The sequence below is a fragment of the Erinaceus europaeus genome, chromosome 9 (assembly GCF_950295315.1).
Source record: "Erinaceus europaeus chromosome 9, mEriEur2.1, whole genome shotgun sequence".
In the NCBI taxonomy this organism is placed as follows: domain Eukaryota; kingdom Metazoa; phylum Chordata; class Mammalia; order Eulipotyphla; family Erinaceidae; genus Erinaceus; species Erinaceus europaeus.
The window spans coordinates 34,860,674-34,885,181 of record NC_080170.1 but is presented as its reverse complement, the minus strand read 5'-3'; the positions used below and the strand labels follow the sequence as shown (position 1 = coordinate 34,885,181).

The following is a 24,508-nucleotide window of genomic DNA, read 5'->3' as shown; positions in this document are numbered from 1 at the left end:
TTGATTTACGTATATTAAACCAACCTTGCATGCCTGGGATAAACCCCACTTGGTCATGATGAACAATTTTTTTGATATACTGCTGTATCCGGTTGGCTAGAATTTTGTTCAATATTTTCGCATCTATGTTCATTACAGATATTGGTCTGTAGTTTTCTTTTTTGGTTGTGTCCCTGTCTGCTTTTGGTATCAGGGTGATGTTGGCTTCATAGAAGCTGGCAGGGAGTATTCCAGTGTCTTCAATCTTCTGGAAGACTTTTAAAAGTAGAGGTATTAGTTCTTCTTTGAAGGTTTTGTAGAATTCATTTGTAAAACCATCTGGTCCAGGACTTTTATTTTTGGGAAGATTTTTGATAACTGTTTCAATTTCATTAGCTGTGATGGGCCTGTTCATGTTATCCACTTCCTCTTTACTTAGTTTTGGAAGTTGGTAGGTATCTAGGAAATCATTCATTTCTTGCAGGTTCTCTAGCTTGGTGGCATATAGTTGTTCATAGAAGCCTCGCATGATATGTTGAATTTCTGCAGTGTCTGTTGTGATTTCTCCTCTTTTATTTACTATCCGATTTATTTGGGTCTTCTCCTTTTTTTGTTTTGTGAGTCTGGCTAAAGGTTTGTCGATTTTGTTTACTCTTTCGAAGAACCAACATTTACTTTCATTGATCTTTTGTATGGTTTTCCTATTCTCAATGTTATTTATTTCTGCCCTAACTTTAGTAATTTCTGTCCTTCTGGTTGCTTTAGGATTCCTTTGTTGTTCTTCTTCTAGGTCTTTAAGATGTGCAATCAGGCTGTTTATTTGTGCCTTTTCTTGTTTCCTAATGTGTGCTTGTATAGCTATGAACTTCCCTCTTAGGACTGCTTTAGCTGTGTCCCAAATATTTTGATAGCTTGTGTCTTCATTTTCATTGAACTCTCGAAACATTTTGATTTCTTCCTTGATTTCCTCTTTGACCCAGAAGTTGTTAAGAAGTGTACTGTTGAGCTTCCACATTTTCGCACTGTTTCTAATCTTTTGTTGATTGTTAAGTGTTAGTTTAATTCCACTGTGGTCTGAGAAGATGCTTGGGATGATTTCAGTGCTCTTGAATAGGCTGATGCTGTCTTTGTGGCCTAACATATGGTCTATCCTTGAGAATGATCCATGTGGATTTGAGTAAAATGTGTATTCCAGTTTCTTGGGATGAATGACTCTGAAAATGTCCAATAGTTCTAGTTTATCTATCTCTTCATTTAGCTCCCTTATGTCTTTATTGATTTTCTGCCTGGATGATCTGTCAAGTTGAGATAGAGGGGTGTTGAAGTCCCCTACTATGATTGTGTTACTGTTAATATATTGCTGTAGCTCTTTCAGTAGAAGTTTGATGTATTTAGATGGCTTCTCATTGGGTGCATAGATATTAATAATTGTTAAGTCCTCTTGATTGACTGATCCTCTGAGCAGTAAGTAGTGTCCATTCCTATCTTTTTTAATCTTATCTATTTTAAAGTCTATAATGTCAGATATGAGAATAGCTGTTCCTGCCCTTTTTTGTGGGCCATTGGCTTGAATGATAGTTTTCCATCCTTTCACTTTAAGTCTGTGTTTGTCTTGTTGTGTTAGGTGAGTTTCCTGTAGACAACATATTGTTGGGTTGTGTTTTCTGATCCATCTTCCTACTCTGTGTCTTTTAATAGGTGAATTCAGTCCATTGACATTTATTGATATCAAAGATTGAAGATATTTTAACGCCATTCTTGTAGAGTTTTAGAGTGTTTTGATATATGTTCTATTTGTGGTGGTCTGGTTGTTTATAGGAGACCTTTCAGAAATTCTTTCAAGGCAGGCTTGGTGATGGTTGCTTCCTTCAACTGTTGCTTGTCTGAGAAGGTTTTGATGCTTCCATCTAGTCTGAATGACAATCTAGCAGGATATAGTATTCTTGGCTGAAAGCCTTTCTCATTGAGCACTCGATAGATATCTTACCATTCTCTTCTGGCCTGTAGTGTTTGTATGGAGAAGTCTGCTGCTAATCTTATGGGTTTTCCTTTGTAGGTGACTCTTTGTTTTTCTCTTGCAGCCTTGAGGATCCTTTCTTTATCCTTATTCCTTTCCAATCTAAGTATGACATGTCTTGGTGTCTTTAGGTCTGGGTTAATTCTGTTTGGGACCCTCTGGGCTTCTTGAATCTTTATGTCTTTGGTGTTGTCTAGACTAGAGAAATTTTCAGCTATTATGGCCTGGAGAATGCTTTCTTCCTCCCCTTCTCTTTCTTCCTCTGGTAAGCCAATAATGCGTATATTGTTTCTTTTGAAGTCAACCCATAGGACTCTGTTGTTGTTTTCAGCATCTCTTAATCTCTTTTTGAGATCTCTTACTTCTTTTTTAGTTGTCTCTAATTCATCCTCAATCTTGCTAATTCTGTCTTCAGCCTCATTGATTCTATTCTCTCTGCCCTCTACTGCTTTCTGGAGTTCATCTATTTTGTTGCCCTGCTCTGATACTGTTTTAGCTTGTTCAGTTAGTTGCCTTCTTAGCTCAGCGATTTCAGCTTTCAGCTCTCTAATAACCATGAGATTATTAGAATTTTCTTCCATATTCTCATTTGTTGTTCCTGCATTTCTGATTACAATTTTTTCAAATTCTTTACTCACTCCTGTTATTATTTCCTTAGCTAATGTTTGGATGTTGAACTCGTTGTTTTGTGCTTCACCCTCTGGAGGACTTTTAGCTGGACTCTTGTCCTGGTTCGAGTCTCCAATATTTTTTCTTGTTGTTTTAACCATTTTATATAAGTTAACAGTTTTTTCAATCCCTGAGTTGGAGTTCAGTGGTGTAAAAGCCTTTTTTTTTTCCCCCTGTAGGCTATGGGAGCCTGAGGGTTTTAAACTATCAATAGGCTTCTTGGCTTAATCACTGACTCCTGACCAAGAGATAAAGCAGGGTGTGGCAGAGATACTCCAGTGGTTATGCAAAGAGACTTTCACAGCCCCTCAGCTATGCCACCGAGAGGCATAGGTCTTCTCCTGAGTTTCCCGGTCAGATCTCTGTACCCTGGTGTCCCTCCCTGTTTCTGCTCCAGACTCTGAGGGCAGTAGCAATGGAGACTCAGAGTTGTACTTGGTGAGTCTCTGGGGAGCCTCCTCCTCCCTTCAGCTGTCCCCTTGTTGTGGAGCAGACTGGAGGTGGTGTCTCCACTGACAAACTGTCGAACTAAGCAGCCACTTAATCTCTCCTTAGGCCCCTCTCTCCTCTCTGTCACCAGCCACGCGTGTTTGTACTCACGGGTGATTTACTGGGTTCCTGTGGTCATTCTAGTCCTGTCCTGTTTTGGTCCGGGTGGTCTCCTCTGGTATTCCTAGTTGATTCGGGAGAGGAGAGGAGAGGAGAGGAGAGAAAGCGATCTGCTGCTCCCATCTTAATTTTTTATACCAAAAATAATACCTTTACTAGTGTTTCATGTGGACATTTTCAAGTAATGTGACCATTTTATTGCTTACTATTCTATGACTTACACACTTGATCTAAGTCCTCTAAAATATTGGTGTTTTATCCATTATCTTAAATATTAGCATCAATTTCTGATATTTGCCTCAAATCTTTTCTGATATTTGCCTCTTCATGCAGAGTAAAAGGTACACTCTAGATGAGCTATCTCCTGCCCCCTTAAGTCCATTCTTGATGCCATGGTATTCAATTCTCTAAGATGGTTTTTAAATACACATTCTTATTTGCTAAGGAAATAAATGACAACAATACAATAAACAATTTTGCAATGATGAAGTAAAAATTTGGGCCTGGGAGGTGGTGCACTTGCTTGAGCACTCGTTACAATGCTCAAAGGGACTGGGTTCAAGCCCCCAGTCCCCAGCTTCAGGCAGAAAGCTTCACAAGTGGTGAAGCAGTGCTGCTTCACCTTTCTCTCCATTTCTGGTTACTCTATCCAATAAATATAGTAAAAAACTTTTTTTTTAATTTAAATAAAGTAAAAGCTTCAGGTAAATAACTTTAAAAAAATTAAAGGCTTTTCTCATTATAAACACAAATAGTAAATCTTTTCCATATATAGCATGTTTTTTTAATAATTTTTATTTGTAATTAATAGTTTGCTGCATCCACATACAAAATTTATGTAGACATTCCTTATAATATTAAGGGCATGTAACCCCATCGTAGATAAAGGATTCATTGAAATAGATTATGTCTTCCATCCAAAGATTTGATATTATAAATAACCAAGCACTAATTGGAATCCTAGAGAAGTAAGAGAAGCCCTGGTAGGTTCTTGATCTAACTACTGAGAATCAAATTATCTAAATGGAAACTTCCGGATGGAGAGAGGAGGTGGGAGCTATGTGTTCATTAGGCCACATGCTATGTGTTGCTAACTCCCACTGGAGTCTGTTTTGAGTTGTATGACTTTCTTTTCAGCTTCTTTAATGTTCCTAAGTGAAATGCAAATTAAGACAGGAGTTTGGACTGCTCTACAGAAGTACTTGCCCCCACATCATCATATCTAAGACACATACTTTGACAATATTTTCATCAGATCCAATCACAAAGGAGCCATTCTTGCTGTCTATACTAGAATTCTCAGCTATAATGTCCTGAAGAATGCTTTCTTCCCCTCCCTCTCTTTCTTCCTCTTGTAAGTCATCCCATATGCCTTTGCTGTTGTTTTCAGTAACTCATAATCTCTTGTTGAGATCTCTTCTTTTTTAGTTGTCTCTAATTCGTCCTCGATGTTGCTAATTCTGTCTTCAGCCTCATTGATTCTATTCTCTCTCCCCTCTACTGTTTTCTGGAGTTCATCTATCTTGTTACTCTGTTCTGGTACTGTTTTAGCTTGTTCAGCTAGTTGTATCCTTAGTTCAGCTATTTCAGCTTTCAGCTCTCTAATAACCTTGAGATAATTAGTGTTTTCTTCCAGAGTCTCATTTGTTGTTTCTGCATTTGTGATGATAGTTCTTCCAAACTCTTTACTCACTCCTGTGACTATTTCCTTAACTAGTGTTTGGATGTTGACCTCACTATTTTGTGGTTCAACCTTTGGGGGTTTTAGCTGGACTGTTGTCCTGGTTCATTTCTCCAGTATTTCTTCTTGTTGGTTTAACCATTTTATATAGTATGTTATGAGGTCCCTCTCTCAGTACTTTTAAAATTACTGATCACCCTTGCTTGGATTGACTTGTGTCTAATTAAGATACTTAAAGAGTTCACAGTTGTGGAAATTAACAGGTGTTTCAGTATTATTTCAGTCCCTGAGTTGGAGCACAGTGGCTGTTAAAAGCATCTTTTGTTCTTTTTTTTCCCTGCAGGCTATGGGAGCGTGAGGGCTTTTAAACTATAAATAGGCTTCTTAGCTTAATCCCTCCCTCCTGACCAAGAGATAAAGCAGGGTGGGGAGAGATAGCACAGTGGTTATGCAAAGAGACTCTCACACCCCAAGGATCCAAAGCTCCAGGCTCAATTCAGCTTCTCTGCCAAGCTGGGCAGCACTGCTGGACCCTGTGAGTTTCTAAACAAGTCCTGTTTATAGTCTGTAGGTTCTGAGGCAATTATTCACTGTGTTCTCATCAGGAGAACATTGTAGAAAGGCTCCCACTATACAGTCCCACTGCTAAGCCACTGAGGTGTAGCTCTTCTCCTGAGTTTCCTGGTCAGCTCTCTCTTCCCAGATGTCAGCACAGGGCCTCCCTGCTGCTGCTTCAGCTTCTGAGGTCAGTAGCAATGGAGACTTACAGTTGCATTAGGTGAGTCTTAAGGGAGTCCTCTCCTACCTTCAGCAGTGTTTTTGTTGGTAAAGCAGACTGGAGGTGGTGTGTCAACTGGTAAACTGCTGAACTGTTACCAGCCGCTCAGTCTCTCCTTATGCTCCTCCCTGTCCACAAGCCACACGTATTTGCACTCACTGGTGGTTTGGTGGGTTCTTGAAGTCGTTCTAGACCTGCCTTGTTGTGGTTCCAGGTGGTTGCCTTTGGTATTCCTTCACCCAAGATTCCCAGGTTGAAAGCAGCTTCCTTCCACAGCTCACAGCGGGTGTTATCTCTTCCTTGTTGTCAAATTCTCTCAGGTGCTTTCTTTCTCAGTTCTATAAGCAGCCAGGCTACTGTGCTGAGTCTGCAGCCTGTGGAGAAGACTTACCAGAAAAAAATTCATCAGAGCTCCCCTTTCACTCAGAGCCAGCCTGCAACCTGAAAGATAAAACCATCACAATGCCTGGATGTCTACATTTTGTTGTTGTTGTTATTTCATCTACAATCAATTTGACCATGTAGCAAGTAAATTTGTTCTTGAATTTTCAAGTGAAAGAAATGACACATTGCTGTCACTACTAATTTAAGCTCTATAAACCTCCATAAACCAGGCCAGGAGAAATTTATTTTTAAATACATTTGTTTGCTTGTTTTTTTGGGGTGTGTGTGTGTGTGTATTTAGAGCATGCTTAACTCTGGCTTACAGTGCTAGGAATTAAACCTAAGGCCTCAGAACCTCAAGTATAAAGATACCTTTTTTAAAAATTTAATAATTTATTAATCAGAGAAGGGGGGAGAAAGGGATTTAAAAAAAGTATCATACTTGGACATATAATTATAGGAACTGAACTCGGGACCTCATCCTTGAGAGACCAGAGCCGTGCTCAGCTCTGGCTTATGGTGGTGCAAGGGATTGAACCTGGGACTCAGGCATGAGTCTTTTTGCATAACCATTATGCTGTCTCCCCCAACCTGAGGGAGTATAAAGCATGATCAATTTAATTTCAGTCCTTGTCAGTATTTTCCCATCAGCAATTACACAGGAATCCAAAGACATCACATTGGTCTATCTGCTGCAACCAGGCTCCCTGACTGTGTCATCTGAAGTTGAGTGACTCCGTTTCCTGCTATGGCCATGGTCAAAGGCCTCAGTAATGGCTACTTTTGATGTTTAGTCTCCCCAGTAGCCGACACCATCCTGTCAGATGTGACCTGAGGGCCCTATTCAGAGAAAGATCATGACATACCTTACACTTGTCCCTAAATGCACTTAGGGAGACCAGTCTTTTTTTTTTTAATTTTATTTATAGAATGGAAATATTGACAAAACTATAGGATAAGAAAGGTACATTTCTACACAGTGCCCACACCCAGAGCTCCATATCCAATCTCTTCCCTTGGTAGCTTCCCTATTCTATATCCCTCTGGGAGTATGGACCCAGGATCATTGTGGGGTGTAGATGTTATCCCTCGGAAGTGAGCCAACAAAATGCAAAGCCCAAGTTGAGCCCCCTCCTGCACCTCACCCTGCCAATACTGGAAGAGTCATTTTCAACTTTAGGTCTCCTCTGTACATCTTAAAACTATACATCCAGCAAGTTTGCATCATCCCTAGAGGAGAAGGGGGTTATGGTAAAGCTCAAAAGAGAATTAAAGTGAGGTGTGACTCCTTAGGAAGCCACATTTTTAAAAACCCCATTTGAATCTTTCCTGGAATAGGGGAAGTCCTTTCCTCTTCTTGTTGGTCTGAGATGGCAAGAAAAACACAGAACAGGATGTTCTTCCTGCTGGCCTGTTACTGCTGTCCATTTCTATCTCACGGCCAGGTGACAAGAATGTTGCCTCCATAGCTTCTGAGTGCTGCAGTAATGAAAGCACAGTGCTGGGCTTTGGGAGTGCAGCAGAGAGCAACGCATATGTAAAGAGCATATGTAAAGAGCATAGTGCTGAAGGTAGAAAAGGAGAACAAATCATTGTGCGTGGTAGCAAGTATGACTCGGGCAGGTGGAACTAATTTGAATGCTGGCTGGAGCCAGCAGGTTGTTGGAATTAGAATTCCTGAGTGAGGTGGGGTGCACCCAGTTAAGTACACACACTACCATGCCTGCAGACCCAGGTACGAGCCCCTGTTCTCTACCTGCAAGGGGGAAGCTTCACAAGCAGTGAAACAGGTCTGTAGGTCTCTCTCTCTCTCTCTCTCTCTCTCTCTCTCTCTCTCTCCCTCTCCCTTTCTGTCTCCTTCTCCTTGCTCAATTTCTGTCCTATCAAAAAGAAATAGATAAACAAATAAATAAAATTAAAAATGTCTGCCAGGAGCAGCGGATTCTTAGTGCACGCACCAACCCCCAGCGATAACCCTAGTGGCAATAAAAAAAAAAAAAGAATTTCCTGAAGTCCCTGGAAGTTTTTTTGTTTTAAGTAATAGAATTTCAGGATCTGATGTAAATTTTGAAGATCACTCTGACTACATGTGGAGAAGCGGTTGGCAGTGGAAAAAGTGCCAACACTGGTAGCAGTTAGCCATATATGGTCTCCTGGTCTCTTCTGTTTACTGGCTCCCCAGACCCTCCTCCCAGTGAAGGAGAGGAGGGAAAGGGCTCATTCAGGGTTGAAAACATCACTTTTGACCACTGTCCTGACCTGTCTCTCCCCTCAAAAGCTGCTTGGTGCTGATAGTATGTAGAAGGTGTTGTTTTTGCCCATTGGGTTCAGAGATAAGAAGAAATTGGCTTGTTTCCAGCCCCTTCCAGTTACTCAGGCTGAATCCCATTTCTGATATTTGTGGAGTTCTTTTGGAAGGAAAGAAAATAATTTTTATCTTCCTTATTAAGTCAACAAATATCTCTTTAAATGTCTATTTTTAATTCATTGTATGAGTCCTCTCAATATTTTATTGAAAAAGTATTCTATTCTTTGACCAGCTCTTACTTTTAAAAGGTAACTACAATTCCAAATATAAAGCTTTTTTTTTTTATAAATATGTACATGGTGTCTGTAAATTAACTCTATGAAAACCTTAAGGTGCAACTAGTAGGGACTGGGTGATGGTGCATCCTGTGGAGCGCACATATCACCATGTGTAAGGATGTAGGTTCAAGCCCCTGATCCCCACCTGCAGCCAGGGAAGCTTCGTGAGAGATGGGGCAGAGCCTCAGGTGTCTCTCCTCTCTGCCTCTGGTTCTCATCCTATATTAGAAAGGAAGAAAGAGAGAAGGAAAGAAAGAGAGAGAAAGAGAAAGAAAGGGGAGGGAGGGAGGGAGGGGAGGAGAGGAAGGACATTATCGCAGTTTTGTAGCATCATGCAGGCACAGAACCCCAGTGATAATACCGGTGGCAAAAAGAAAAGGATGCAGGTTGTATTGCATGCATTATATAGCAAGGGAAACTGAGGCATAGAAAGGCTAAATATAGATATCTGACAGTGGCATTCGAGTCGAGTGCACATGTTACATTGCTCAAAGACCCAGGTTCAAGTTCCTAGTCCCCATCTACAGAAGGAGAAGTTTCACGAGTGCTAAAGCAGTGTTGCAGGTGTATCTCTTTATCTCTGTCTCTATCTCCCCCTCCCTTTTCAATTTCTGTCAGAAAAAAAAAATTGGGGCTGGAAAGACAGCATAATGGTTATACAAAAGACTTTCATGGCTAACACTCTTGAGTTCCCAGGTTCAACTCCCAGCACCACTAGAAGCAAGAGCTGAGCAATCCTCAGGTCTCTGTATCTCTCTTTTTAATGAAAAATAAACAGATACAATCTATTTAAAAGGCTAAATAAGTATACTTTGTAACCAAGATTGCCATTTGTCTTCAGAATCTGTGCTGGTCCCTCCTATGCTTCCTTGCCTCTCTATGAAAAAGTCTATGACTGAAAGAGGTGGGCTCATGCCACCAGTTTCCATTTTCTCTTGACAAGGCAATTTATAAATTCACTCATCAGGCTCCATGTTTCTGGAGCTCCCTTGTGGTGTAGACTTGAATGGTGACTTTGTGGGCGGATTTGTTTTGCAGGATCATTGGAACGTTACAGAACTCCCCTGAATTTGCAGAAGCCTTTTATTGCCGTAAGAATTCCTACATGAACCCAGAGAAGAAATGCCGGGTTTGGTGATCTTCAGATGAAGAGGTGGATTTGTGGACAATACAGAAATGGAGACCCCTGTCTAAAATGCAAAGGGTCCCAGAGGTCACTGCCACTGCATGTGACCCCTGACAGAGATGAGAACATCATGATAGAAAGGAAGTTAGGTGATTCTGGACAAAATGTGGAGAGAAGAGGAGGCTCTAACGAAGAACCAGACACTTCTCACCATGTAAATAACACTTACTCTCTAAAGATAATATTACCGTTCACTTTTGTTGTTCATCTGAGCTGCCATTTTGGTGTTAGCTCTTGCTTGAAGAGTGTTGACCACCTGAATTTGACCCAGATTTCTAATCAGAGGGAGAAAGATGGGTTTAAAGAATCCATTGGCACCAAGAGGACAGTGGTGGCAGGATAGTGAAAGCACATTGCCCCACTTACTCTTACTTGCAACATTTATACGCCTTCGGAACTCTTCCAAAGATTTCTTATGCATATGGGGGCCTTGGGACTTACGTAATTTTTAAACTAATTTTGCCAATCATCAGTTACTCCTTTGAGATCATTTTATTTTAAGCACTCTTAGGGCTAAAATGAATGTCTAAAACTGTTTTTGTTGTTGTTGTGTCTGCTTTGATTGATAAATGGAATTCTTGAGGCTTCCTGGAATTTTTTAAACAGTCTCTCTCTTCCTCTCTCTCAATTTGGTCTTTTTAAAGAGATTTGTAATACTGTATAAAAATAATTTTTATATTTAATTATTAACTACATTTATGATAAAGTAATTACTGCAAGTAATCATAGCATATTGAAGTTTCAGACCAAGATAGTTACGAGCCAAAATCTGTAAAGTAATGTACAGATGAGGACTTGGAACTTTTTAAACTTATAAATCATATTGATGAAAAGCTCTAAGCACAGACTTTAGGTTCCAAATGGCCATTGGACTATTGTTGAATGATACACAAGATGTGTGCAGTTCACAAGAAGAATTTTCAAAATTAAATTTGTTCCTGGAGGTGGCTCTGATCACAGGGCAAAAAAAAAAAAAAAAAGCATATCTCTGTAGCTCTGTGTCTCCTGATCTTTCCCAGGTTGGGCATCTGATGGAACTATTTTGATAATAAATTGAATTTGTGAAGCCATTACTCACCAGTGCACCGTGCTGGCTGTTCAGCTCTGAGTAGGAAGGAGAGGCGTCTGGGCCTACACTGACCTACTCATAAATTACTGGTCTCAGAGAGATCTGGGATGGCCAGTCCTGTCCCAAAGGCTTTTATGTTCTTTCCTTTCCTGCCCTGTTGACTACTCAAGCTCATTTTAGTACTCAATATTTTACAATAGAGGTGCACCTTCAAATCTTACTTTGAAATAAAGCAAAAAAGAAGTATATCCCCCCCAAAAAAATCAGTATCTATCACATGCAACATGTGATGGGGACAAGACAAATTGATTAAATTTATTTTAAAAGAACCATTGACCATGACTTTTAAATCATCCCCAGATCCAATGAGCATAAGGGAATGGAGGTAAGTGTCTCAAAGCATTTTAAAAACCACCACCACCACCACCCTCCCGTACACCAGTGTCCCTTTTAAAATTTAAAATTAAATTATTTTTTTGCCTCCAGGGTTATTGCTGGGAGTTGGTGCCAGCACTATGAATCCTCTGCTCTTGGAGGCCATTTTTCTCATTTTTATTGCCCTTGTTGTTGCGCTTGTTGTAGTTTTTATTGTTGTTATAGCTGTTGTTGGATAGGACAGAGAGAAATGGAGAGAGGAGGGGAAGGCAGAGAGGGGGAGAGAAAGATAGACACCTGCAGACCTGCTTCACCACTCGCAAAACGACCCCCTGCAGGTGGGGAGCTGGGGGCTCTAACCAGGACCCTTATGCCAGAACCTTGTGCTTTGTACCATGTGAACTTAACCCGCTGCGCTACCGCTCAGCTCCCACCAGTGTCCTTTTATTTCTAATATAGTTTCAACTCATCCATGTATGTCCCAGACTCCAGATCTTCAGGGTCAGTTATATGCTAAAAAGCCCCTTTTATAAAGGTGGGTGTTCCTTTCAGTGCAGAGAATGAAAAAACGGTCTGCAGGTATCTTTTTTTCCCTCTCATTATCTCTCTTCCTCTCTCAATTTCTCTCTGTCCTATCAAATATAATAGAAAGGAAAAGAAAGAAAAGTTTCTTCAGTAATTTTAGTAGTTAGAACTGCAGTGATGAGAAAAAACCATCCTGTACCCCTTTTGAGTTGCTCAGAGACTAGGCATGAAGCAGATTGCTAAGTAGAGAGAAATTAATTAATAACATATATACCTGTTTCGGGGAAAATAGGAAGCAGCAGGACAGAGGGTGTAGGGGTCCCCTTTTAGTTCTACTAGTAGTGTCCAAGACAGATATGCACATGGAAGAGACACAAGAGACTCAGTTTTAGGGGAGACAAGCTTGTATTGAAACAGTTAGGGATAGAAAAAGAGAAAAATACAAAGACGTAGTGTGGGTCCTCAAGAGTAAAAGAGGCCCTGAGTTTCCCAGACTCCATTTTTAAAAAAATTTTCCTCTATTTTTATTTTTTGTTTATTATTTGACAAGGCAGAATTTGAGAGAGATGGAGGGAGATAGGATGAGAGACACCTGCAGTGTTTGCTTCTGTGCTTGTGAAGCTTCCCCCCTGCAGGTGGGGAAGGGGAACTTGAACTCAGGTCCTATGCGTAGCAATGTGTGTGCTTAATTGGGTACGCCACTACCCAGCCCAGTCTTTCTACTTTTAAAGTGGGTTCTAGGAATGCTGAGATAGATGCTAAAGGGATCCGTTTTAGCCGCTGTTTCCAAGTCCACACATCTGCATTTGATGACTTTAGCCAGGTGGAGGAGGAGATGTCAGCACAGGAGGCAGAAATCTTGGCACCCAGTCTCTCTTCCAGGCTACCTGCAGGACATGGGAAGGGGTTGCTTGCTAATGTTCCTCCAGCACCCTCCAGGAGTTCCCCTAGTTAGACCCCTAACATACCTCTTGTACACATGGGAGAGACCCAGAAAATCTGAGTCTTGGGCACTGATTTAAAAGTTTTCTAGCAAAGTTCAAGAACTGGCATAAGGATCCCGGTTCCAGCCCCCGGCTCCCCACCTGCAGGGGGGTGGCTTAACAAGCTGTGAAGCAGGTCTGCAGGTGTCTATCTTTCTCTCCCCTTCTTTGTCTTCCCCTCCTCTCTCCATTTCTCTCTGTCCTATCCAACAATGACAACATCAATAACAACAACAACAATGAAGCAACAAGGGCAACAAAAGGGAAAATAAATAAATACATATTTTTTAAAGTTTTCTAGCTTTTGTAGCCTGGGAAGCAGCATAATAGCTAAAATTTTAGACTAGGACATAGGATCCCAAGTTCAGTCCCCAGTATTTTGTGTGCCAGAGTGATGCTCTGCTTCTATCTCTCTATCTCTCTCTCTCTCTCTCTCTCTCTATATATATATATATATATATATATATATATATAGAGAGAGAGAGAGAGAGAGAGAGATAGATAGGTATATAGATATAGATATGTAAATGTTTAGGGCTAGGCGGTGGTGCACTGTGTTAAGTGCACATGGTACAAAGCACAAGGACCCACAAAAGGATCCCTGTTCAAGGATCCCCGTTTGAGCCCCCTGGTCCCCACCTGCAGGGGGATGTCTTTCTCTCTCCCTCTGTATCTCCCCCTTCCCTCTCAGTTTCTCTCTGTCCTGTCCAATAAAATGGAAAGAAGAATGGCCACCAGGAACAGGGGATTCAGAGTGCTGCCACTGAGCCCCAGTAGTAAAAGTAAATGTTTAATAAAATGAGTTTTCTAGGGTAGGGGTAGATAGATAGCATAATGGTTATGCAAAGAGACTCATGCTTGAGGCTCCAAAGTCCCAGGTTCAGTCCCCTGTACCACCATGAGCCAGAACTGAGCAGTGCTCTGGTAAAAAAATAAATAAAAAGTTTTCTATATCAGCTAAGGTGACTCAAGTTCTATCTTCTCCAGAAAAAAGGAGAAGGTTAACAACTCCCTTTCTCCTCTTCTCACTGTCTCATGAGATCTGGGCCAGGTGATTGTGGAGGGAGTTGATTCTCCACCACAGGCTTTTCCTCGGTGCTTCCTGGTAGGTGCCCAATGGCTGCTGGGAACCAACCACAAAGCTAGATAAAAGGAATTCTGAACAGTCATAGTCCTCCCTGAGAGATATAAATATGGCAGACTTTTACTCCCTTTCAGAGCCACAGAAGTGTCCAGCTCTAAAGAGGATAACTATCTTTAGAATTAATTTCCACACTGTCAGAACAGCTGAAGAATCAAAACTGAAGTATGACCAGTACAAATTATTAAAAACCCTAGACTCCCACTCCCACTGATAACTCATTAAAGTGTCAAGACTCCCATCTCTTGGAGGAACTTGAGTGGAAAAAAAAAAACAAAAAACACCTCTCTAGGGCCCCGGTCTCCCATCTCTAGAAACAAGATCTCCCGAGACTGAAGGAAAAAAAAAAAAGAATAATAACACCTCCCCTTTCCTCACACATGTTGATCTCCTTCATTGGATATTAACCACACTGTTCTTGAATGGGGGGGGGGGGTGCAGGGAGGAAGGGGTCTGACTGGTCAGCCAGCTGGAGTTGTCTTATCAGAAAAGACTGATCTGTAATCTCACACATCAACCTAATTTTGCCATGTTCGAACCGAGGTAAAGGAAAGAGTTGAAAAGCAAAGGTTAGAAGCCAATTTGACTCAGGGACATCTGTGAAGATCTCAGGCACAAAGTGGAAGGAATGTTGACCTGGAAGAGGGGCATTCTTTTTTATTATCATTTTTTTATAAAATGGAAGTATTGACAGGACCATAGGATAAGAGGGTTACAAGTCCCACCCCCAGAACTCCATATACAGTCCCCTCCCCTGATAGCTTTCTTAATCTTTATCCCTCTGGGAGTATGGACCCAGGGTCATTTTGGGCTGCAGAAGGTGGGAGGTTTGGCTTCAGTAATTGCTTCCCCACTGAACATGGGCATTGACAAGTTTATCCATACTCCCAGCCTATCTCACTCTTTCCCTAGTGGGGCAACGCTTTGGGGAGTCAGGGCTCCAGGACACATTGGTAGGGTTGTCTGCCCAGGGAAGTCAGGTTGGCATTATGGTATCACCTGGAACCCAGTGGCTGAAAAAGAGTTAAGATATAAAGAGAACAAATTGTTGATTAATCACCAACCTAAGGCAAGAATATTGCAGATGAAGATTTGGGGTCGCCATTTTGAAAAAAGCTAGTAGGTCTATTTTAGGTATATTTAAAAGGGCCCATGACTTTACTAGTTTTGGCCTAAGCCTGGAATCTAATATGCAGGCGGACCCAGGTTATTGTCTGGGGACATGGTGTCATAGTTGGGAAAAGGACTAGAGAGCTGCATCAGGGAAGAAAGCAACTCCCAATTATGGAAAAAGTATATAAATATTGTTAACTGTAAACCCCATAGATTTGATCTGGGAGTCATAGTCAGCCTATGTAACATAGGAGCCTATGTAACCTCTGCATCCCTGTAGGTCTGAGCTCACATTCTGTGGTCATGGCTAGGGATATTCCAGGCTGCACTAATTTCAGGACCCGTCTCCCTCGGGTGATAGGTAGAGTATGTTATCCAACCTGCCTTTGGAGAATGGAACATTCCCTACCACATTGAGGGCAAGGTCCTATGGGGGCCTTGTTGTTCCTGATGGAGATGACCAGTGACAGCGGAGAGAGGAATCTGCTAGAGGTCTAGGCCCATCATATCTGTGTGGGAATCCCAGCATTCCCTGACTAGGGACCCAGGTGATGAGGTGGCCTGGTAGTGACTAAAGAGTCATCATGGGGGCTAGGTGGTAGCTCAGTGGGTTAAGCACACATGACGCGAATCACAAGGACCCAGCTAAGGATCTTTGTTGGAGCGCCCAGCTCCCCACCTGCAGGGGGTTGCCTCATAAGCGGTGAAGCAAGTCTGCAAGTGTCTATCTTTCTCTCCCCCTGTCTGTCTTCCCTTCTTCTTTGGGTGTCTCTTTTTCCTATCTTATAATAATAATAAAATAATAACAACAATGATAAACCAAAATGGAAAAAATAGGCTCCAGGAGCGGTGGATTTATAGTGCAGGCACTGAGCCCCAGCAACAACCCTGGAGGCAAAAAAAAAGTCATCATTAAAGTACACCAGTCTTGCCCTTATTCAGCTTTTGTAGTGCTTACTTCACCTGACAAGATTAGCTTTGGAGTAATTGAGAGATGTGAGGAGGGTATCTAGGTTAAGAAGAAACTATTTTGTTAGGTACTTTATGGTGTCCTTTTGGGTCTTTCTGCTTGCTTGCTACTTTTTTTTTTCATGCCTGAAAAACAAGGTTTTTTTTTTTTTAATTTCTTTATTGGGGGACTAATATTTTACATATGACAGTAAATACAATGATTTGTACATGCACAACATTTCTCAGTTTTCCAAATAACAATACAACCCCCACAAGGTCCTCTGTCATCCTTTTCCAGGACCTGTACTCTCTCCCCCACCCACCACAGAGTCTTTTACTTTGGTGCAATACACCAACTCCAGTTCAGGTTCTACTTGTGTTTTTTCTTCTGATCTTGTTTTTCAACTTCTGCCTGAGAGTGAGATCATCCCATATTCACCCTTCTGTTTATGACTTATTTCACTTCACATGATTTCTTCAAGCTCCATCCAAGATGGGCTGGAAATAGTGAAGTCACCATTTTTAATAGCTGAGTAATATTCCATTGTGTATATATACCACAAGTTCCTCAGCCACTCCAAGTTTTGACTATTACAAATTGTGCTGCTGTGAGCACAGGTATACACAAATCTTTGGGATGGCTGTGTTGTGTTCCTTAGGATATATCCCCAGGAGAGGAATTGCAGGATCATAGGGTAGGTCCATCTCTAGCCTTCTGAGAGTTCTCCAGACTGCTCTTCACAGAAGTTGGATCAATTGACATTCTTTTTTTTTTTTCACTTTGTTAAAACAAATGTGGCGCCAGCCACTGCCGAGTCCTCACGACAAGCTGGAGGCTGCAGGCGCCGCCCTCTTGGGCTTGGGGGTCTTTCCCTCTCGGAATCCGTGCCTGAACCTGCGGTAGACGATCTTCAGGTGCCGCATGCGGCCGGTGCCGGTGGGGTTGCGCCGCTTGGCCTTGGCGCTCCAGTTGTACTTGCGTTTGCGCTTGGCGGGGTAGCCGCACTTGCAGCACGCAGACTTCTGCAGGTGGTAGGCCTTGGAGCTGCAGTGCCAGCACAGCCTGTGCGTCTTGTTGCACCGCTTCCCGAACGACGACGTCCCCTTCGTCATCCTGCTTCTGCCGCCTAGACCAAAGAGCTCAATTGACATTCTGCCAAGCAGTGGAGGAGGGTTCCTTTGACCCCACAACCTCTCCAGCATTTGTTGCTGCTACCTTTTCTGATGTATGACATTCTCACAAGAGTAAAGTGGTATCACATTATTGTCTTTATTTGTATGTCTCTGACAATCAAAGACTTGGAGCATTTTCATGTATTTCTTGGCCTTTTGGATCTCTTCTGTAGTGAATATTCTGTCCATGTCCTCTCCCCATTTTTTGGATGGGGTTATTTGTTTTCTTGTTCTTGAGTTTGGCAAGCTCTTCATATATTTTGCTTATTAAATGCTGTCATATATATGGCCTGTAAAGATCTTCTCCCATTCTGTAAAGGGTCTCTTTGTTTGGGTATTGGTTTCTTTTGCTGTGCAGAAGCTTTTTAATTTGATGTAGTCCCATTGGTTTATACTTGCCTTAGTCTTCTTTGTAATTGGATTTGTTTCATTGAAAATGTCTTTAAAATTTATGTGGAAAAGAGTTTTGCCAATATTTTCCTCTAAGTATCTGATAGTTTGTGGTCTAACATCCAAGTCCTTAATCCACTTGGAATTTATTTTTGTGTTTGGTGAAATATGTTGGTTCAGTTTCATTCTTCTGCATATTTCAACCCATTTTTTCCAACACCATTTGTTGAAGAGACTCTGCTTTCCACATTTAATAGTCTGCGCACCTTTGTCAAAGATTAGATGTCCATAGGTGTGGGAGCTTACTTCTGGGCTCTCAATTCTATTCCACTGGTCAGTGTGTTCATTTATGATACCAAGCAGTTCTGATGACAATGGCTCTATAATACAACCTGAGATCTGGGAGTGTGATGCCTCCAGTTCTGTTCTTTCTTCTCAAGATTGTTTTGGCAATTCTAGGTCTTTTCTGGTTCTAGATAAACATTTGTAGCATATGTTCTATTCTCCTAAAAAATGTGGTTGGGATCTTGATGAGGATAGCATTAAATTTGTATATGACTCTGGGTAGTATATTCATTTTGATGATGTTAATTCTTCCAACTCATGAACATGGGATATCTTTCCACTTCTTTATGTCTTTTTCTGTTTCCTTGAGTAGTGACTCATAATTTTCAGTATACAAGTGTTTCACTGCTTTGGTTAGGTTTACTCCTAGATGTTTTATTGTTTTTGTTGCTATAGTAAGAGGAATTGATTTCTGGATTTCATCTTCTTCTAACTTAGTGTTTGCATAGAGGAATGCCACTGAATTTTGAATGTTAATTTTATAGCTGGACACCTTACTGTATTGCCTGATGATATCCAAAAGCTTCTTGATGGATTCCTTAATTTTTTCGATGTATACTATCATGTCATCTGCAAATAGGGAGAGTTTGACTTCTTCTCTTCCTATCTGTATGCCTTTAATTCCTTGCTCCTGCCTGATTGCTATGACAAGAACTTCCAACACTATGTTGAATAGTAATGGTGATAGTGGGCAGCCCTGTCTAGTATCTGATCTGAGAGGAAATGCTTCCAGTTTTGCACCAGTGAGTATGATGTTGGCTATAGGTTTGCTATATATAGAGACTCCACTATCTTGAGTAATTTCTCATCTATTCCCATTTTTGTAGTGTTTTGATCATAAAGGGATGTTGTATTTTGTCAAAGGCATTCTCTGCATCTATTGATATGACCATGTGGTTTTTGGTCTTGCTTTTATTGATGTGGTGGATCACGTTGATTGATTTACATATATTAATCCAACCTTGCATTCCTAGGATAAACCCCACTTGGTCATGATGAACAGTCTTTTTACATATACTACTATATCTGGATGACTAGAATTCTTTCAATATTTTAGCATCTGTGTTCATCAGAGATATTGCTCTATAGTTTTCTTTTTTGGTTGTGTCCCTGTCTGCTTTTGGTATTAGAGTGATGTTGGCTTCATAGAAGCTAGAAGGTAGCATTCCTGTGTCTTCAATCTTTTGGAAGACTTTTAAAAGTAGAGGTATTAACTCTTCTTTGAAGGTTTTGTAGAATTCATTTGTAAAACCATCTGGTCCAGGGCTTTTATACTTGGGAAGGTTTTTGATAACTGTTTCAATTTCATTGGCTATGATGGATCTGTTCATGTTTTCTAGTTCCTCTTTATTTAATTTTGGAAGTTCATAGGTATCTAGGAAATCGTCCATTTCTTCCAGGTTCTCTAGCTTGTTGCCAGATATTTGTTCATAGAAACCTCGCATGATATGTTGAATTTCTGCGGTGTCTGTTGTGATATCTCCTCTTTCATTTATGATCTGATTTATTTGGGTCTTCTTCCTTTTTTGCTTTCTGAGTCTGGCTAAAGGTTTGTTGATTTTGTTCACTCCTTCGAAGACCAACATTTACTTTCATTGATCTTTTGTATGGTTTTATTATTTTCAATGTTACTCATTTCTGCCCTAACTTTAGTGATTTCTGTCCTTCTGGTTGCTTTAAGGTTCCTTTGTTCTTCTTCTTCTTCTAGGTCTTTAAGGTGTGCAATCAAGTTGTTCATTTGTGCTTTTTCTTGTCTCCTAATGTGTGCTTGTATAGCTATGAAATTCCCTCTCAGTACTGCCTTAGCTGTGTCCAAAATATTTTGATAGCTTGTTTCTTCATTTTCATTGAACTCTTGAAACATTTTGATTTCTTCCTTTATTTCCTCTTTGACCCAGTAGTTGTTAAGTAGTGTACTGTGGAGCTTCCACATTTTGGGACTAAGACTAATCTTTTGTTGATTGTTAAATGTTAGTTTAATTCCACTGTGGTCTGAGAAGATGCTTGGGATAATTTCAATCCTCTTGAATTTTCTGATGCTGTCTTTATGGCCTAACATATGGCCTATCCTTGAGAATGACCCATGTGGATTTGAGTAGAATGTGTATTCCAGTTTCTTAGGGTGAATGATTCTGAAAATGCCCAATAGTTCTAGTTTACCTATCTCCTCATGTAGCGCCCTCATTTCTTTATTGATTTTCTGCTTGGGTGATCTGTCAAGTTGAGAGAGTGGGGTGTTGAAGACCCCTACTATTATAGTGTTGCTGTTAATATATTGCTGTAGCTCTTTCAGTATATTTTTGATGTATTTAGATGGCTTCTTATTGGGTATATAGATGCTAATAATTGTTAATTCCTCTTGATTGACTGATCCTTTGAATATTAAGTAATTTACACACCAATCTTTTAAAATTTTATTTATTTTAAAGTCTACCATGTCAGATATGAGAATAACTGTTCCTGACCTTCTTTGTGGTCCACTGGCTTGTATGATAGTTTTCCATCCTTTCACTTTGAGTCTGTATTTGTCTTGCTGAGTTAGATGGGTTTCCTTTATACATCATATTATTGGGTTTTGTTGGGTTTTGATCCATCTTCCTATTTTGTGCCTTTTAGTAGGTGAATTAAAACCATTGAAATTTATTGATATCATAGATTGAATATATTTTAATGCCATTCTTGTACAGAGTGTTCTGATTTATGGCATATTTATGGTGCTCTGACTATTTATAGCAGACCTTTCAGAACTTCTTTCAGGGCAGGCTTGGTAATAGTTGATTCTTTCAACTGTTGCTTGTCTGAGAAGGTCTTTATTGCCTCCATCTAGTCTGAATGACAGTCTATCAGGATAGAGTAGTTTTGGTTGAAAGCCTTTCTCACTGATCCCTCGATAGATATCTTGTCATTCTCTTCTGGCCTGTAGTGTTTGTGTGGAGAAGTCTTCTGCTAATCTTATGGGTTTTCCTCTGTAGGTGACTCTTTGTTTTTGTCTTGCAGTCTTCAGCATCCTTTCTTTATCCTTATTCCTTTCCATTCTAAATAGGATGTGTCTTGGTGATGTTGTCAAGACTAGAGAAGTTCTCAGCTATTATGGCCTGAAGAATGCTTTCTTCCCCTCCCTCTCTTTCTTCCTCTGGTAAGCCAATAATGCATATATTATTTCTGTTGAAGTCGTCCCATAGGTCTCTGTTGTTGTTTTCAGTATCTCTTAATCTCTTTTTGAGATCTCTTACTTCTTTTTTAATTGTTTCTAACTCGTCCTCGATGTTACTAATTCTGTCTTCAGCCTCATTGATTCTGTTCTCTCTCCCCTCTACTGTTTTCTGGAGTTCATCTATTTTGTTCCCTGTTCTGGTACTGTTTTAGCTTGTTCAGCTAGTTATGTTCTTAGATCAGCTATTTCAGCTTTCAACTCTCTAATAACCTTGAGATAATTAGTCATGCATTTCTGATGACAATTCTTTCAAACTCTTTACTCACTCCTGTGACTATTCCTTAACTAGTGTTTGGATGTTGACCTCACTATTTGTGGTTCAACCTTTAAGGGGCTTTTAGCTGGACTCTTGTCCTGGTTTATTTCTCCAATATTTCTTCTTGTTGATTTAACCATTCTTTTTTCAGAAATATTTATTTATTTACTCCCGTTTGTTGCCCTTGTTGTTTTATTTTTGTAGTAATTGTTGTTGTTATTGATGTTGTCATTGTTGGATAGGACAGAAAGAAATGGAGAAAGGAGGGTAAGACAGAGAGGGGGAGAGAAAGATAGACACCTGCAGACCTGCTTCACTGCCTGTGAAGCAACTCCTCTGCAGGTGTGGAGCTGTGGCCTTGAACTGGGATCCTTATCCAAGTCCTTGCACTTTGCTCCATGTGCACTTAACCTGCTGCGCTACCACCCGACTCCCTGATTTAACCATTCTATATAGTATGTTATGAGGTCCCTCTCTCAATACTTTTCAAATTACTCTTGCCTTGATTGACTTGTGTGTAAGTAAGGTACTTAAAGAGTTCACAGCTGTGGAAATTAACAGTTGTTTCAGTATTATTTTAGTCCCTGAGTTGGAGCACAGTAGCTGTTAAAGCAATCCGCTTTTGTTCTTTTTCTTTCTTGTAGGCTATGGGAGCCTGAGGGCTTTTAAACTATAAGTAGGCTTCTTAGCTTAATCACTCACTCCTGACCAAGAGATAAAGCAGGGTGGGGAGAGATAGCACAGTGGTTATGCAAAGAGATTCTCACACTCCAAGGATCCAAATCTCTAGGCTCAGTTCAGCTTCTCTGCCAAGCTGAACAGCACTGCTGGGCTCTATGAGTTTCTAAAGAAGTCCCATTTATGGTCTGTATGTTCTGAGGCAATTATTCACCATGTTCTCATCAGGAGAACAATGTGGAAAGGCTCCCACTATACAGCCCCACTGCTAGGCCACCGAGGTGTAGCACTTCTCCTGAGTTTCCTGGTCAGTTCTCGGTTCCCAGATGTCAGCACAAGGCCTCCCTGCTGTTGCTCCAGCTTCTGAGGGCAGTAACAATGGAGACTCACAGTTGCATTAGGTGAGTCTTAGGGGAGTCCTCTCCTCCCTTCAGCAGTCTTTTTTTTGGTAAAGCAGACTGGAGTTGGTATCTCAACTGGTAAACTGCCAGACTGTTACCAGCCACTCAATCTCTCCTTGGGTTCCTCCCTGTCCATGAGCCACACATGTTTGCACTTACCAGTGGTTTGGTGGGTTCTTGAAGTTGTTCTAGTCCTGCCTTGTTGTGGTCCCATGTGGTCTCCTTTGGTATTCCTAGTTGGTCCAGGAGAGGAGAGGAGAGAAACACAGCTGCTGCTGCTCCATACCCCTGCCTCCGGAAGTCTCCCACAGTACCAGGTTTCATCCCCAGCAGCAGTGTACACTACAGCTGAGCAGTGCAAGTTGCAATAAATGAAATAATAAATAAATAAATGCAGTGTGGTCTAGGAGGTGGTGCAGTGGATAAAACATTAGGCTGTCAATCATGAGGTCCTGAGTTTGATCCCAGGAAATACATGTAGTAGAGTTGCTTGCTACTTTTATGGGCTCACTTCAAACACTGCAATTTTGCTTTAAGATATATGTTTTCCCTTAACTTATAGATACATGTACATGTGACCTATCTCATGGGTCCTGGTCTATATTTAGGTTTTCAGGTTTGTTAAGAGGTGTACCACCCAAAATGCAATTGAGTCCTGTGAGCTAGGAAAGGTCTCACCAGAGTAATGAAGCTGAAGGGTTGATATTCCACATCTAGGTCTCTGGACATAGTCCGATGTGAAACATACTGAGGTGTTACTGGTTGCATTGATTGTGTTGGGATCAGCAGATGCAGTATCAGTTGGTATGAACTGAGAGAAGTATGCAAGAAAGTGAGCCCCCACCCTAGAGGTTCCAGGACTAGGAGAAATATGGGCTTTATAGAGAAAGGGGGAAGGTCCCTGCTGTCCTAGGGTTTAAGAAGGCAATAGATAGTTATTGCTATAACCAAATTATGTGGTAATTAGGTTAATTTTGAAAATCCCATTGTTAGGGTTTGCTGTATCATACAAGACCTCACCATAATTTTTGTCCTATTAAGCAAGCTATTTAGCTATATCTTATAAAGTAACACTACCAGTTGCTTCTTTTCTCCCTGGTCTAAGATTTTGGGAGATTTAAATTTCAAAGAACATGTCATTATTAGAAATGTATTAACAATTTGAGCCTACTGTTAAAATTCAATCTGTTTTCCAATTTGAAGTCTTAAGTGCATAGATTAAAGGAACATGTACTCAGAGCTATGGTCTATACATCAAAAAGTTTGAGGCATTCAATCCATTTTTCCCCTCTCATATTAATTAAATAGTGATTTGTGAAACTATAAGTTAATAGGGAGTGTATATTAACACCATTCCCACCACCAAAGATCTATGTGTGTTGTCCCTCCCTCCCCTCCAGTAAAGCTGAACATCCACCCTCACCCTACATCCAGAGATTTTTACTTTGGTGCCTTACTCCACACTCAGTCAGATTCTGCTTTGAGTTTCCCTTTCTGTAAGAAGGGCATTCTTATTCTAGTCCTGCTCAGTCACTAATGGCAAGGTGACTTTGGGCATTTGACACATTCTCTTGGTCCAGTGCTTTTTCCTCTTGAATTCAGGGAAAATTGTTTTCTTTCTTTTTTAAAATTTTTATTTATAAAAAGGAAACATTGACAAAACCATAGGATAAGAGGGGTACAACTCCACACAATTCCCACCACCAGACCTCCGTATACCAACCCCTCCCCTGATTGCTTTCCTATTCTTTAACCCTCTGGGAGTATGGACCCAAGATCATTGTGGGATGCAGAAGGTTGAAGGTCTGGCTTCTGTAATTGCTTTCCCGATAAACATGGGCATTGACAGGTCAATTCATACTCCCATCCTGTCTCTCTCTTTCCCTAATGGGGAAGGGCTCTGGGGAAGCAGAGCTCCAAGGCACATTGGTTGGGTTGTCTGTCCAAGAAAATCTGGTCTCATCCTGCTAGCGTCTGGAACCTGATGGCTGAAAAGAAAATTAAT

At 40.9% G+C, this 24,508-nt stretch overlaps 2 protein-coding genes across 5 annotated transcripts in view; one reads left to right on the top strand and one right to left on the bottom strand.

Moving 5' to 3' along the window:
• Window positions 1-10,472, top strand: part of MME (membrane metalloendopeptidase) — a 120,630-nt gene extending 110,158 nt beyond the window's left edge. For all 4 annotated transcript variants that reach the window (XM_016187257.2, XM_007521087.3, XM_016187258.2 and 1 more), the window contains exon 23: window positions 9,742-10,472. In XM_016187257.2, the coding sequence (XP_016042743.1) occupies window positions 9,742-9,841 (100 nt within the window). In that variant the 3' untranslated portion in view covers window positions 9,842-10,472. The remainder of the gene's footprint in view (window positions 1-9,741) is intronic.
• Window positions 10,473-16,808: 6,336 nt separating this feature from the next.
• On the bottom strand, window positions 16,809-17,178 carry LOC103111749 (large ribosomal subunit protein eL37-like). The gene has a single exon (XM_060196950.1). It carries the CDS (start codon window positions 17,157-17,159, stop codon window positions 16,866-16,868), a length of 294 nt encoding a protein of 97 aa, XP_060052933.1. The 5' UTR covers window positions 17,160-17,178; the 3' UTR covers window positions 16,809-16,865.
• Window positions 17,179-24,508: the final 7,330 nt, after the last annotated feature.